Source organism: Argopecten irradians, chromosome 12 (assembly GCF_041381155.1).
Source record: "Argopecten irradians isolate NY chromosome 12, Ai_NY, whole genome shotgun sequence".
NCBI classification, from domain to species: domain Eukaryota; kingdom Metazoa; phylum Mollusca; class Bivalvia; order Pectinida; family Pectinidae; genus Argopecten; species Argopecten irradians.
This window is the reverse complement of record NC_091145.1, coordinates 33,836,186-33,853,877: the sequence shown is the minus strand read 5'-3', so window position 1 is coordinate 33,853,877 and position 17,692 is coordinate 33,836,186. Positions and strand designations below refer to the sequence as shown.

At 34.6% G+C, this 17,692-nt stretch overlaps 1 protein-coding gene across 2 annotated transcripts; it reads right to left on the bottom strand.

The window, feature by feature from the left end:
* Positions 1-970: 970 nt before the first annotated feature.
* On the bottom strand, positions 971-17,687 carry LOC138304694 (ATP-binding cassette sub-family D member 2-like). Of its 2 annotated transcripts, XM_069244899.1 has the most exons (11): positions 16,662-17,687; positions 15,723-15,909; positions 14,873-14,997; positions 14,481-14,631; positions 14,018-14,035; positions 8,783-8,877; positions 7,645-7,790; positions 5,753-5,898; positions 4,344-4,428; positions 3,877-4,002; positions 971-3,401 (listed from the first exon to the last, which is right to left on the bottom strand). In XM_069244899.1, exons 1-11 carry the CDS (start codon positions 17,595-17,597, stop codon positions 3,182-3,184), a joined length of 2,235 nt encoding a protein of 744 aa, XP_069101000.1. In that variant the 5' UTR covers positions 17,598-17,687; the 3' UTR covers positions 971-3,181. The 2 variants fall into 2 exon arrangements, with proteins under 2 accessions (XP_069101000.1, XP_069101001.1); XM_069244900.1 differs by lacking the exon at positions 14,018-14,035.
* Positions 17,688-17,692: the final 5 nt, after the last annotated feature.

Here is a 17,692-nt window from a genome sequence, read left to right as displayed (position 1 = left end):
ACCCAGATACAGTATATTCAGATATGATCATCTAATACACCCAGATACAGTATATTCAGATATGATCATCCAATACACCCAGATACAGTATTCAGATATGATCGTCTAATACACCCAGATACAGTATATTCAGATATGATCATCTAATACACCAAGATACAGTATATTCAGATATGATCGTCTAACACACCAAAATACAGTGTTCAGATATGATCATCTAATACACCCAAATATAGTGTTCATATATGAACGTTACATATTTACCAGGCAAGTTTCTTCAGTGAACATATCATTGTAGCTATGATACTGTACCTAATACTGAAGAGTTACAATGGACGTCACACTATCAGTCATCTAAAGAGCTAAAGAAAGATTGAAAATATATAACTACATTTTTTGTATAAGGTACTAAGGGACTGAAAACAAACTAGTAAAATAATGAAAACAAAATACCACCAATAACAACAAAAAACAAACAAAAGTACAATGGCAAGAGTACAGAAAAAACAAATAGAGCGGGACCGAGCGATTCACAGTAACTTGTTTGTTCCTGGTTCAGCACACTGATCTGACCAGTAACTAGTACAACTAAGCACCAAATCATTCAAGTGATAAACGTAATCATAACTGAATCAACTTATTGCTATAGAATTCCACTTGATCCATTCTGTGTACTTTGTGTGTGTGTTTGTAACCGTATAGAATTAACAGAGAAACTGTACAGTTGATTGTTCAATAACTGTAACACATAAATGTATAAATAGGATATTGTTACAATAGACTTCAACATGAAGAGAATGTACTACACAATGCAAACATGAATAAACGTCCTTCTTCTGAAGAACGAGTAATTTTGTAAAAGTGTGAATAACTCGTAAAGGTGAAAAACATTAAATGTTGTATATTAATTGTACATATACACCTATAAGGAAAAGTGAATTTATAAGAAAAAGGAATGTTTATAAAAGTAAAATTTTGTGACACATTGAATATTTTTGAATCTTTATATTGTCAACTAACAAAATGACGTTTACAAACACATGAACCATTAAAATTAATTTAACACTGATTGTAAAACACTCATCAATCACTTTAGGTGGCTCGGATGTAAATGACGTGCAGGAGTGGACTGGGAGAGGAGGCCCCATTTTGATTTACATAAGAACCGACGTCTTGGGGACATTAAAAATTCATGATTAAACATTCTCATACATGTACATAATTTACGACACAATCATACACATGCACATAGGACTGCTAAATTCCACCATACAGCTTTCTCCAATCATCAATAAATACTGTACATATTTTTACAACAAATTACAAACAAATAATTAACAAGTGGTGATTCCAAATAGAAGGCTAGCTAATATTGATTCGGAAAAATGTTTATATCAATTTTTAATCTGACAAAAACATTCATAAAATACTTTTAAGGACCATACAATTTGAGAATAATCAAACACACACTTCCAGTATAAACACACTATATTGTCCTCATCATTCTCCTTCATGTGGAACCGTTTCAAAATGATGAGTGAAATTTTCAATTTCAAGTCTCAATGCAGATTTCAAAACTGGCCTTGACTAAGAAGCATTGTCTGAAGACAACATAAAATCACCACACCTGTTAATCCAAAGTAACCAGACAACTATAGTCTAACTTGAAAATTGTCCAAGCAAGTGCTTTTAAGTTATTCATAGTATATTAATCATACATATCATATCAGTGTTTCTCTAGGAGTAAACACTGCTAAAACTTCAAACAATATAAAATCAACTCCCTCCCCACCCACAATTTTTGTAAAAAAAAAAAAAAATCAATCAAATATAACGGACCATTTATTACCCTGGTTAATACACAGCTTTGTGTGTATTTACAACATACCCAAAAATAGCATTGTATAATAGTGGCATTTTCTTTGACATCAGATTTCGATCAATTTGACTGATCATCATTGGTATGTTTGCATTGTTGATATACAAATTCACACTAATTTCGAGATAACTAGTTTTTAATGTATTTTATAACAATATACACTTCAGTGATTTATTAACACCATATATTAATTATTTTCCCCTCAAATGCATCATGTCTTTAGTTTTCTTTATAAAATAATCCGTCTTGATGCTTTATTTTAGTTCAACTAACTTTCTTCTGCAGCTACTTTTTACGATTTTCATTTTAAAAAACTTTGCGAAGATTAAAGATGCTCCACTATTGACAAATGGCATTTTTTCACTAATATAAATAGGAGCAGATGAATTTAGTATTTTCTTCCTTAGTTACAAAAGTTACTTACATTACACCATTACCACCATTGAGAAATTTGAACTTCTTATTTTACTTCAAAACAAAAATATTGAAAAATAATAAATCACATCCGAAAAAAATCCCATGACACTATGTCCTAAATGAAATTAAGTATCAATTGCCCATGCACTAAAAGCAAAATGAATTATTTGATATATCTTTTTGTGTCTATTAAACATATATTAGATACAAGATTAAACGAAAATTATTGTTCAATTGATGAGTATGTATTATGCTCTGTTGGCGGTGGAGCATCTTTGACATTCACAGAATTTTATGGAAATTACTATCACTATAAATGATATAGATGTATGTATCAATCCATTGATATCACAGCATTCTGGAAGTTTCTACTGTATAAAAGTTGGATTATTAAAGTCCATAAATAAATATTCTTATAACAACCTTTCAATCCTCAATCACAAACTGACAAAACGGACTACATTTTGACATATTTTATCATTTACACAAAACAACAATACTGAATTGATAATAATACAGACTTCCATTTAGCTTGCATTACAATACCACTTAATATCACAAACACAACAATTGTGCACTGCCATAGCCAACGGTCACCCTTCCATAGATAAAACAAACATCAGCTGGACACATATTCAGAATATATGGCTGTCAAATTTGCATTGATATTTGATATGACTAATAAAACTTCCTATCATTGGTCTGACTTGTTACATGTATTATATATTAACATGGAGACTTCAATCTCTTGTCCAACTCTTTATTCTCTCTCTACCATAACATCAAGATTTCAATCACTCGTTTGACTCTTTCTACCATAACAATGAGACTACAATCACTCGTACGACTCATTATTTTCTCTCTACCGTAACAATAAGACTACAATCACTCGTCCGACTCTTCGTCATCTTTCTCGAGCAGCACAGAGTCCTCTCCCAGCATACCACATAGTTCCTTTAGTCTCTTCTGCATCTTTGGTAGGCCTGCCAGCTGTGTCTCTAGGCGCTGTTTCTCCTCATTCAGGGTTAATCGGGTATTGGAATCAAGCTCTTCCATTCTCCATCCACCTTCCCCATCGAACTGTAGCAGGTGGGTGTGGAATTTCCTAAGGGAGGAAACAATTACGGGGGGTATCAATTAATTTACTCTTTCATCACCTTTGCTTTCTACCATTTTTTCTTCTTTTTTTTTTCATAATTATTTTGTATTATCGTACCACATTATCCTTATTTTGCTTTACTCAAGATTTTCCTACAATTACAAAATTTTTTAAAATGTTGCAATACAGTTTCTGAATCTGTAAGGAAGATATACAGGCACAGCTCTTTATAGAAATATTCCACGCAAGTTTATTTTTTGATATAGTATTTATTAAATAAAGTAAAATTTTATCACCCATGATAATCACAAACTACTGTAAATCAACTTAATGTTTTCATGAAAATTGTTTTTAATTATCGCATAAATGATTCAAGCACAAGTAAAAGTCTAAACTCGCCAAATTAAATCAAAGCAGATTTTTTTAAGGCTTAAGAATGCGAAATCAAATTGCTGTGAAAAAGACAGGCAGAAAGACCTACCACAGTGATGGCCTGTGTGTAATGGTCATCAGAGAGATACCAGAATCCTTCACTGTCTGGTAAATTTTACTCTCCACATCGATGGACACTGCACTGGTACATTCATCTAGGAGGGCAAACTGGGGTCTATAACATAAATAGAGAATACAAATAAATTCAAGGTTTTTATTCCTATTTAATACACTTAGGTATTCATATTGATGTACTGAAGTACTTGTAAAGCATTATCATTATTAATTCATGGTCAAATAAGAGCTTTCTAAGTTTGAAACAATGTTCCAAAATTCCAGTTATTTCTGGTATGGATAACCTGCCTAATACACTACTTTCTCATGCTTAAACACAACTTACAAATTAGTTTGAGTACTCATCAGACCTCTAGTTATTTGTACGATTAATTAAATAGCATCATCATAAATTTATATCATTCAATAAGTTGATTTTAAGACCTCCAAAAAAAATCTTACTTATGGTAGAAAATTCTGGCCATTCCCATCCTTTGTTTCTCTCCACCAGACAACACATCCTTCCAATCACTGCGAGCATCCCAACCTATCAACATAATAATATATTGTACTACTCTGGAAGCTTTGTGATACAAGTATTAGTAATTGGTAAAAGTTGTTGGCCATCTTGTTATTCAAAATGGCAGACATAGAAATGTTTATATTCTAATATCTTAAAGATTAATTCAGATAGAATTCTAATTTTTGTTCTATACCTATATTTTCAGGGTTATTGAATGAAAATATGAACATTAGTAATTCGTAAAACTGTTGTCAGCTATCTTGGTTTTAAAATGGCCGACACAGAAATTTTAAAATTCTAATATCTTGATAACTAACTGATGAATTCCTAATTTTTGTTCTGTACCTATATTTTCAGTGTTACTGCATGCAAATATGAACATTAGTAACTGATAAAAGCTGTAGGCCATCTTGTTTTTTCAAAATGACTGACATAAAAAAATGTTTAAAGTACAAGCTCTGGTTGGGGTCCCATTCTCAAATACCTTGTATCAGGTCATATCAAGATTTCATACTTGTATCACAAAGCGTACGATTTAGCCAAAACAGGGCTTACAACTATAAGTTCATGTACATCTCAACAAGGGTTCAAACATTTATTATTAACAATGTTATTTATATAGTACATTAGAAGTTGTTTATTTATTACACTAGAAGTTATTTATATAGTAAATTAGGAGTTATTTATAAACATTGTAGTACACTAGAAGTTATTTACGTAGTACACTAGAAGTTATTTACGTAGTACACTAGAAGTTACTTATTTTTACAGTACATTAGAAGTTATTTATATAGTACACTAGAAGTTATTTATATAGTACACTAGAAGTTATCCATCTAGTACACTAGAAGTTATTTATATAGTACACTAGAAGTTATCCATCTAGTACACTAGAAGTTATTTATATAGTACACTAGAAGTTATCCATCTAGTACACTAGAAATTTTTATATAGTACACTAGAAGTTATTTATATAGTACACTAGAAGTTATCCATATAGTACACTAGAAGTTATTTTTATAGTACACTATAAGTTATTTATATAGTACACTAAAAGTTATTTAGATAGTACACTATATATAGCTAGAAGTTATTTCGAGACTACACTGGAAAATATTTTCCAAAATATATTGGTAATTCACATAACTTGATGAAAGAAAACGAATACGACACATTGAAGAATAAAAGTTTTATAAAATTTTATCTGTCAGTATTTAATAATATGATTATTTATTTTGTAACCTATAACAAGATATAGTCTCACTTGTTACAATACAGTCAAAATAGTGTATTCTATTTATATTCTCTGAGTAATCTATATTTATGTTGATTTAATCACAGCATCAACCTCCTTCTCTGTCGACGATCTGTCTCAGATTGACGATATCCAGGATTTTCTCCAGGTCTGTATCGGTGTAACCCTTGCCGACCATGTCTTCCACAGTATCTGGGTAAATCACCTGGTCACGGAAGGATCCTAGAGACATGTAAGGCCTGCAATATACAGTAAATTTAAAGGATCAGCAAGGAATTAGTTTGATAGATTTTACATTCTAATGACAGCCAGAGACATTAGGTACGTGCCAGGTTTATCAACGGTGAAGGAAAGTCAGATTACCTGGAGAAAAACCACCAACCACTCAGTACCAAGCGGCAACTGCTCCACATAAGATTCACATTTGTGACAACATAGGTGGAAGACTTGTGGTAATATGTCTGAAATCTTAACCACTCGGCCACTGCAGCCCAGAGGTGAGGGCTAGTAGTAATATGTCAGGACATCTTAACCACTCCGTTACCACGGACCCAGAAGAGGAGGGGTCATGGTGATACTGTTGGAGGGATTACCTTTGATGAATGTAGAACATTGTACTGGGTGATTGTTGGAGGGGTTACCTTTGGGGAATGTTTAACATTGTATTGGGTGATTGTTTAAGGGGTTACCTTGGGGAATGTTTAACATTGTACTGGGTGATTGTTGGAGGGGTTACCTTTGAGGAATGTAGAACATTGTACTGGGTGATTGTTGGAGGGGTTACCTTTGGGGAATGTAGAACATTGTACTGGGTGATTGTTGGAGGGGTTACCTTTGGGGAATGTAGAACATTGTACTGGGTGATTGTTTGAGGGATTACCTTTGGGGAATGTAGAACATTGTACTGGGTGATTGTTGGAGGGATTACCTTTGAGGAATGTAGAACATTGTACTGGGTGATTGTTTGAGGGGTTACCTTTGGGGAATGTAGAACATTGTACTGGGTGATTGTTGGAGGGATTACCTTTGGGGAATGTAGAACATTGTACTGGGTGATTGTTGGAGGGATTACCTTTGAGGAATGTAGAACATTGTACTGGGTGATTGTTTGAGGGGTTACCTTTGGGGAATGTAGAACATTGTACTGGGTGATTGTTGGAGGGATTACCTTTGGGGAATGTAGAACATTGTACTGGGTGATTGTTGGAGGGATTACCTTTGAGGAATGTAGAACATTGTACTGGGTGATTGTTTGAGGGATTACCTTTGGGGAATGTAGAACATTGTACTGGGTGATTGTTTGAGGGGTTACCTTTGGGGAATGTAGAACATTGTACTGGGTGATTGTTTGAGGGGTTACCTTTGGGGAATGTAGAACATTGTACTGGGTGATTGTTTGAGGGATTACCTTTGGGGAATGTAGAACATTGTACTGGGTGATTGTTGGAGGGATTACCTTTGAGGAATGTAGAACATTGTACTGGGTGATTGTTTGAGGGGTTACCTTTGGGGAATGTAGAACATTGTACTGGGTGGATTGTTGGAGGGGTTACCTTTGGGGAATGTTTAACATTGTACTGGGTGATTGTTGGAGGGGTTACCTTTGGGGAATGTAGAACATTGTACTGGGTGATTGTTTGAGGGGTTACCTTTGGGGAATGTTTAACATTGTACTGGGTGATTGTTGGAGGGGTTACCTTTGGGGAATGTAGAACATTGTACTGGGTGATTGTTGGAGGGGTTACCTTTGAGGAATGTAGAACATTGTACTGGGTGATTGTTGGAGGGGTTACCTTTGGGGAATGTAGAACATTGTACTGGGTGATTGTTGGAGGGGTTACCTTTGGGGAATGTAGAACATTGTACTGGGTGATTGTTTGAGGGGTTACCTTTGGGGAATGTAGAACATTGTACTGGGTGATTGTTTGAGGGGTTACCTTTGAGGAATGTAGAACATTGTACTGGGTGATTGTTGGAGGGATTACCTTTGGGGAATGTAGAACATTGTACTGGGTGGTGGTTTGAGCAGTTTTCCACCATAAGCTGGCCACAATCCACTCAGTATACGGAACAGTGATGATTTACCACACCCATTTGGTCCAGTGATCAACAAATGGGTTCCCTTCTCAATCTGAAACATGTATTACACCTTTACTATAAATTGGAGATATAACATATAAACTTTATTTATTTTACATCGATTAAGAAGCAAGTTATACAACTTATGCAAAACACTCTTGATGGCCCAGATGTAAGCGCAGGAGGGATCTTAGTGTATGAGGAAACTGAAGTGCCCGGAGAAAACCCACGTGATTGGGCTGGTGTCCCCTAACCTTTTCATGTCTGTGCCGGGGATTGAACCCTGCTAGGTGAAAGGCGAGTGGCTTAACCACTACAACACCTGGCCCTAGGGAAACTTACATATTAAATATGAGACACATCTCTTCAGTGTTTCTGAGATATAGCAGTAGAAATTATCAACATCAAAGATCTCACTATGTCGGCCATCTTATTGACTGATCAGTCCCAAAATGTAATATGTACAACTAGGGCTCTTTGGAAACCTAAATATGAAATTTGAGAAAGATCCCTTCAGTATTTTACTGAGAAATAGCAGTAACAAACTTTATCTTTCAAAATCCAAGATGGCTGCCTGGTGGCCATCTTGTTGACTGATCAGTCCCAAACTGCAATATGCACAACTAAGGCCCTTGGAGAACCTACATATGAAATTTGAGAAAGATCCCTTCAGCACTTTCTGAGAAACAGCGGTAACAAGAATTGTTAAAGGACGGACTAAAGAACCACGGACAAAAGATGATTTGAATTGCCCACCATTTGATGATGGTTATATCTAAAAATAGCATTTCTATATGTACAAAATTATATTTCTAAAATTATTATTGTACAAGCAAATCTGCTAGGAAACAAATTCAATAAATAAATAAATAAATAAAATAGATTTATGTTTTAGATATTAACTTTGGGAATTTGAATAAGCATGCTGCTATGATAAGATAATGATAATAAACATTTGTCATTGTAACTTATTATGACATATATGAGAGGGTTATAGCTAATGTAAGGATAATAAAGTGTAAGATAAGAGAGACATGGCTGTACCTTGAGGTTGAGGTTAGCTACAATGATATCTCCGTTAGGTGTGATGATTGGAAGATCCTGAATATCTATCGTTGATTCTGTGTCCACCACCTCACCTGTAATCACATTTATACAAAATCATTAAAATAAGAATACCTGCTTATTGGAAACTTTTTTCATCATCAATTTGATTTGTTTCAAACGGAGAGTCCACCCAAGTTCTGGCCCTGATTTCTCGAAACAAACTTAAGTAAAAAAACAGCTTAAGTCTAAAATTATTAACATAGCAAGTACATGACAGAAATAACTTAAGTCATCACTTTGTTTCGAGAAATCGGGATCAGGTAACATAATCATACAAGATAAGGAGATTTATATAGGCCCAGCCTGTTATCACACCCATTTATATGTGTTTGTATACATTGTTATGCACAATAAAATATGCTGAAAACAAAGATATAAGAACAAATGATTTGATCATTTCTTACATATGATAACTAACTATTGTGTCCTGGCTTCCTGAAATATGTTAATTGTTTAATATGCACTATTCGCAAATATATTTACAACGCTTATCCTGTTTATGAACAATTTGTTCACTTCTAAATAATATGCTCATTAGATTTGCATAAAATTCTCTAGCTCAACATTATCCTTCTTTATCTTTTATTCATAAATCTATAATGATAATTATTATCTTTTTAAAACTAGCAACATGTATACATTTACATGGATATTTTTACATATACTGGAACTTGATTCAGGCTGATATTTTCACAGAAATCACATACAACAAATTAAAATTTCAATAAAACAACCTTCACACCAATACTTACATGCCAATATTAAGCAATTATTGGATGTGCCAATATTAAGCAATTATTGAATAGTCATTAAGATTTTATTGTAGATTTTTCTCACCCTCTTAAATTCATTTTTATTCTACAATTTGATGCATGCTCATACCCAAGATTTCCCCCTATTTGAAACAATGACAAACAAATGACATTGTTCAATTTTGAAAATATGACTTGTTGACTTGTATTTGTCATTGCTGAAAGCCAACAATATGACACCAATTGTTAGTTAAAGATGCTCCACCGCTGACAACTGGTATTTTTTCACTATCAAAAACATGAGCAAACAATTTAGTATTTTTCTTCAGTTACAAAAGTTACTTACTTTATACCATTACCACCATTGAAAAGTTTGAGACATATATACATACGATTGAACACCAATTATTGTTCAAATGATGAATGTCATTTATGCTCTGTCGACGGTGGAGCATCTTTAACAAATGTTATTTTGTCTTAATATACCTTTCACTTGTTAACTATGGCAACCAAATTATATTTGAAGTTATAAAAGTTATAATGGTAATAACTTTGCATTTGACATTCTTCAAAACTCGGATGATACACTGTCTGAAATTTTGCCAATTAGTAGTAATGACATTAAAAATTGTGATGAGACTTGGTTACCATGATCAAAACCTGTGTATAGTAAACCTGGTTACCATGATCAAAAACCTGTGTACAGTGACCTGGTTTCCATAATCAAAATGTGTACAGTGACTGTACATATCAAAACCTGTGTACAGTGACATAGTAACCATGATCAAAACCTATGTCAACTGACCTGGTACCATGATCTAAACCAATGTACAGCGACATGGTTACCATGATCCAAACCTGTGTACAGTGACCTGGTTCCCATTATCAAAACTGTGTACAATGACCTGTCAAAACCTGTGTACAGTGACCTGTACCATGATCAAACTGTGTACAGTGACCTGGTTACCATGATCAAAACCTGTGTACAGTGACCTGGTTACCATGATCTAAACCTGTGTACAGCGACATGGTTACCATGATCAAAACCTGTGTACAGTGACCTGGTTCCCATTATCAAAACCTGTGTACAATGACCTGGTTACCATGATCCAAACCTGTGTACAGTGACCTGTTTACCATGATCAAAACCTGTGTACAGTGACATGGTTACCATAATCAAAACCTGTGTACAGTGACCTGATTACCATGATCAAAACCTGTGTACAATGACATGGTTACCATGATCCAAACCTGTGTACAGTGATATGGTTACCATAATCAAAACCTGTGTACAGTGACATAGTAACCATGATCAAAACCTATGTAAAGTGACCTGGTACCATGATCTAAACCAATGTACAGTGACATGGTTACCATGATCCAAACCCGTGTACAGTGACATGGTTACCATGATCCAAACCCGTGTACAGTGACATGGTTACCATGATCAAAACCTGTGTACAGTGACATGGTTACCATGATCCAACCTGTATACAGTGACCTGGTTACCATGATCAAAACCAGTGTACAATGACCTGGTTACCATGATCCAAACCTGTGTACAGTGACCTGGTTACCATGTTCAAAACCTGTGTACAGTGACCTGGTCACCATGATCAAAACCTATGTATAGTGACATGGTTACCATGATCAAATCCAGTGTACAGTGACATGGTTACCATGATTAAAACCTGTGTACAGTGACATGGTTACCATGATCAAAACCTTTGTATAGTGACATGGTTATCATGATCCAAACCTGTGTATAGTGGTCTGGTTACCAAGATCAAAATCTGTGTATATTGGTCTGGTTACCAAGATCAAAATCTGTGTATATTGACCTGGTTACCAAGATAACAAGAGCTGTTGGAGAACAGCAAAGCTCACCTATTCAGAAGAAGTTGATGTTCAAGTATTTACTATTTAAAAATATCAAGCAGTGCCCTCAGTCTATAGTATTTTACCTCCAACAGAAGTTGAAATGTCTTCTTTTGCAGTATAAAATTTTTTATGGTAAACACAGACATTGTTATGAGTCTATGTGAAAAATAATGGCATCTTTTTTGCAATCAAGTGAGGATGAAATACATGAAATAGCACTTAAAAATAAACTGCCACAAGTTTAAAATAGGAATTGCCAGACACTTTATGCAACTAATTTACTGAAAAATTATACTGTGGAAAATGTTCTCTTATTTCCCAATTATGAAAATTGAAATTGTACAGAAAGAAATGTAAATCTATTAAGTTTTGCTAATGAATTTTTCAGGTATCTTATTAGCGAGTTCAAAATTAGAAATACACTACATGTACTGGTGTGAGAGAATAAAGGCCTGTGTTAAAAAATTTGTATTGACTTAAGCTTAAAAAGAATAGTCTGGCAAAGAAAACCAGTCTAAATGCGTTCATTGGCCTTCCAAAAGTTCTCACATATTATTACAACAGTCAAGTTCTGCTTACGTTTCCCAGATCTGACCATTGAAATAAAGAAAAGAAAAAAGCATTGAAAGCGAGGCTGCGTGGAAATGTAACCACGGACATAGTCAGCCGGGAGGACGTTTTAGGATTCCTAAACTTTAAATTATTTTCTTCGTACGCAGACAATTTTTGATGTGAGATTTTATTTTTCTATTTCATAAGAAATTATACTGGATACATTCACACCATTTTTACCGACTTTAGCTATCCTTGCCCGACTGTTCACTTTAAACATTTGACAAAATAGAAACTTGCTCAAAAACTTAAACATGGAAATATGACAAATTTACAGACTCAAAACCCCCCTAAATAAAGGGCCCCAAATTGCTTGTATTATCATGTTCAGCATCCATACACATTAGGAAAATAAAATCATAAACGTTTATGATGACTTATGCTTAAACAATTGACAAAATAGAAACTTGCTCAAAAACTTTAACATGAAATAGGACGCCAACGCTGACGCCGACGCCGGGGGTGACAACATTAGCTCCCCCTATTCTTCGAATAGGCAAGCTAAAAACCTGTGTATAGTGACCTGGTTACTATGATGCAAAACCTGTGTATAGCCACCTGGTTACCATGATCAAAATCCAGTACACAGTGACATGGTTACCATGATAAAACCTATGTACAATGACCTGGTTACCATGATCAAAACATGTGTACCAAAATGGTTACCATGATCAAAACCAGTGTATAGTGACCTGGTTACCAAGATCCCCTATTGTATAGTGACCTGGGCGAGCAAGATCAAAACCTGTGTATAGTGACCTGGTTACCATAATCAAAACCTGTGTATAGTGACCTGGTTACCATTATCAAAACCTGTGTACAGTGATCTGGTTCCAAGATCAAAACTATGTACAGTGACCTGGTTACCATGATCAAAACATGTGAACAGTGAAATGGCTACCATGATCAAAACCTGTGTATAGTGACCTGGTTACCAAGATCAAAACCAGTGTATAGTGACCTGGTTACAAGATCAAAACCTGTGTATAGTGACCTGGTTACCATGATAAAAAACCTGTATATAGTGACCTGGTTACCATGATAAAAACCTGTATATAGTGACCTGGTTACAAGATCAAAACCTGTTATATAGTGACCTGGTTACCATGATAAAAACCTGTTTATAGTGACCTGGTTACCATGATCAAAACAGTGTACAGTGATCCTGGTTCCCATATCAAAACCTGTGTACAGTGATCTGGTTCCAATATCAAAACCTGTGTACAGTGACCTGGTTACTATGAATAAACAATAAAGTAGAGTAATATAAAGCTCTGCCATGGTCACTGTCAATATAGAAAGAAAAGTGTTCACTTTGAAAGATGAAAAATGTTCTGTTTTACACTATATATATTTCGGACAAGGACAACACACATGTAAAGGCCATGCTACAAGCACAACTTAATAAATAAATGCTGTAAGAAATATAAATAGGTCACAAACTGGCCTTTTCTTATCATAATAGTAATACACTGTTAAGAAGCATAACTAAAACCATTCACACATAAAATGGCATGCTATCCCTTATGCTTAATCAGATTTAATATCAAAATGTATATCTTCTATACACTATTTCAAATATCAGAATTGTCTGTGACATTACTGTTTTACAAATAATATAACTGTTTCACAAATAATATAACTGTTTTCAGTCTTGGTGGATTAGACGTCAAATTGTTTGTTTCTAATGTAAAACTACGGATAGATACATGTATTAATCAATTTATCATTAAACTTGATATGTTAATGAAGTTCATGGACAATACCATTATTTGCCTTAATATCTTTGTTTTTATTTACATGTATCAATTTCGGAATTTCGGACATTTTAAAATGAAACACAGGGAACCGATTCTAAAAAATAAATACGAAAATCGAAAACCCAAATTCAAACAAAAATAAAACAATTTCATGCCAAATTATTTACCATGGTGACAGGATTTTGCTGCATAATCATAAATATTATGAACATTTTTATAATAAATATTAAAACAAAACATCTCAAAAATGTTTGAAATTCTTTCATTTCCAATTTTTTTCACATGAAAATTCTTCTCTGAGTGATATAAGTTAAGAATGTTACATATAAATAAGATTAAGCTTCATGCATTTATACTGCTATATCAGTAATAATGAACCATTAATACCAATTATACTATTTTTCTTTTAATTGAGAAGTTAAAAGATTTAAATAATCAGCTTTATAATTGTTTTAAACACATACAGGAAATCATTAGTAACACTACTAAATTTTGATTCCATTGTTATACACATTCCTAAACAGACAGAAAATGTTGCATTGCAGCTGTTTTATGTTATAAGTCAGTGTGATGAGTTTAGGCTATTACGGGGTATACAGGTGAGCTAAAAATCAGATGACGGTTTCTCACCTTTGATTTCCAGAGGTCCACTAACATGATCCAGAGCTAGAGCCTTTCCGACTTTAGTGACAGTATTTTTCTGGTATTTGCCTGCTCCAACATCTTCAAATACCTCTATCATATCAGACACCCGGGATGTGTATCCAGCCAGTTCAGTGATCTGTCAGACATACAATAGATTGAAGTTCTAGAGCTTTTACTATCAGGTTACCCCAAAATACAACAATATTTCCCATTATAATAATGTTTGTACCTATACATTAATATCCCAATGTACAGAATGTCAGATTAATGACACAATATCTAATCAATGGTAAAATAAAAGCAGGAAGAATTTATCATAAATAGTTAATAGACCGTTATAATATCCCAATTTCATGCCATATAGAATATAAGTTTACCTCTTTGTATGATGAGATAAGCCTTTCTGTTGCATCTGCTGAGTTGATGAGGAGGTTCCTCGCTGTAGTGAAGGCTTTTGTCCTCTCTCCAACACCCCCATCTGGATCGTCATCTACATGGCTACCTGTGAATGGTAAGGCATTTATCTAAAATGTAGATTTCATAATCTAAGATTTCTATTTGTCAGAAGACAACAGAGCTCTCAAAATAAATTGTTACTTAACATACCCCCACATAAAAAAACAATTTTAACAGAACATGCTCACAGGATTTTCGCGGTACACTGATTCCTCTAACGTGACGCTACCCAAATTGGAACACTACCCAAAATGGAATATTTTTGACAGATATGTGACTTAATAAACTAAAAAAGATGTTTGAACTTTCCTTAAATGAATTCAAACATTTTTTATGATGTCTATACTTTTTTTAATCAAACTTTATTTAGGAGGTCATGTGTTCCATTTTGGGTACCCGAACCTGCTGAAACATAGGGCTGGACCGGGAATGCTTCAAGCTCTCTATTTCAAAACATATGCACTGCCAATAAGTAAAAAAATCATGAAATTAAAACTGAAGGCATCTATTTGTGGAAAGTAAAGAGAAAAATCTGGATTCATGCACACGTTAGAAATTTTTAACAATTATCTTCAAAAAGTGTTCCAAATTGGGTAGCATCACGTTATATGCAACTTTAGCATTTTTGCATAACAGTAATGGAATTCAAAATGTCCCGGGCCAAAAATTACCTGCTATACTCTACATGTATGTTGACATTGAAAGAAATGCAGTCACACCACTGAATCTGTCTGATTTACATAGGAATTGATGTACCTAATTAAAACTTACCATCAGACCGAATACCACCTCCTCGCGCTGATATGATAGGAATGGCTACCATGACGAGACCACTAGCGCTCCAAACATATTTCATTAAAAACTGCTCCAACATGATGTACCAAAGTTTGGTTCTAAAGATGACATCCATTTGTTTTGCCAAACTCTTGAAGCTTGTTTGCAGCAAATTATGTTCAATCTGAAATTTAATCAGACCCCAGTTCCATGATAAATGTTTAATTAATTAAAGGAAATTCATACATTTAAAATTCAAAGCATTTCATCAGAAATCTTTCAAACTTCTGTAATACATGTACTTTTAAATTTCCAATGCACAATCAAAGTCAGTAAGTTACCTAAAGTTTATGAAACTCTACTGGTACAAGATAATATTGCCGTAGGAACCTTTTATAAAATGAATAAGATCCATTTCTGGTTCAAAAGTTTGAATCCCAGGTGGGGAATATAAAATTAACAGGTGCCTTCGGATTTTTCACCAACTATACCCGCCATGTCCATAAATGACTCTGGCAGTTAAAAATAGAATAGTACATGAAGCCATGATCATGTTTAACGTCCTGTTAACAGCCAGGGTAATTTAATGACGTGCAAGGTTTGTTGGTGGAAAAAAGCTGGAGTAGCCGAGCGGAAAAACCAAAGACCAACTGATTGAGGTTGAGGGCTTGTGGCTATATGTTGGGACATCTTAACCACTCGGCCATCTTGACCCCCCTCAAAAATAGGATAGCACATTAGACCAATCTAACCAAAACAAATAATAATAATAAATTAAAAATGTACAAAGACAATTACAATTTAGTCCAAAAGGCACCTAGAAACTGTACTATTTTGGTGTACTTGGTGTAATTGTGTTTATTTGAACTGAGGTTTCACATATAACAAAGGTATGTTTAAACACAGTTTCTGAGTTTTCTTGACGTTTTGCTTTACCTTGTGACCTCCATAGAAGGCAATCTCTTCAGCATTAGCGATGACTCTCGAGTGTACATAACGTAGATAACCTTTGTACTTTGCTTCCTCTGCTACTAACTTGCCAAACTTGGGAGAAACCATTCTCAAAATATGGACTGTACAGAATATGACAATAGCAGCCAACATAGATGGATATCTGGAGCTTGCACCACGATTACTAGCTTGTGAATACAGGGTAAATGTTATTAATGCTATGTCAAGTATAGGCTTTGTTAGGTGGGAGTATAGATGAGCAAGCGACTGGGTGAACATTGTGATGTCATCTGTGAGACATTGATCAGAATTAGACAAGCGACTGTCCAAATTGTCGACCCGGTAGTAAGTTTGATTTCTAAAATACAATTTGTAAGCATGCTCCACCAGTCGTGTTCTAAGTACTAATGCAAGTTTGCACTCGAGAAATCGTATAAGACTATTGACAAATGTTGCAGGAATCGCAATGAGGAGCCATTGAGCCAGTCTGATGAGAAAGCTTTTCACATCTCTTTTGACTATAGTTTGTACTATTCGGCCGTCTAACGTTGCCACGTATATTGATAGGAATGTTCGCACTATCAGTGTTAGCGTATGAACTGTCAATATACCGAACTCCTTGGTCCAAAGTCCAGGGACAATAATCTTCAATATGTATCTTAGCTGCTTATAAAACCTTTTGTTGACAGTCGGTGTTGATTTCTTTGCTTTTCCTTGTGTGTCACGATAGCTTTTGTTGAGTGATAGTGTGTTGTCTTTGTCGACAGCATCGCCAGTTCCAAGAAGTCTCATCAGAGCTTTCTTCATCTCCGGGCAACATTTTTTAGCTCCGTATGCTGCAACTAGACAAACCGCTGCAGTTGCCGCTACATTTTTCTTTGTAATGTTTTGTTTGTTTGCTAAATACAGGAATTTCGACATTGTTGTACTTTTACCTATCAATTACACATCACATATCAAATATTCACAAGGTTCTCTCCGTAACACCATCACACTATCGTCCATGTTGGATTTCT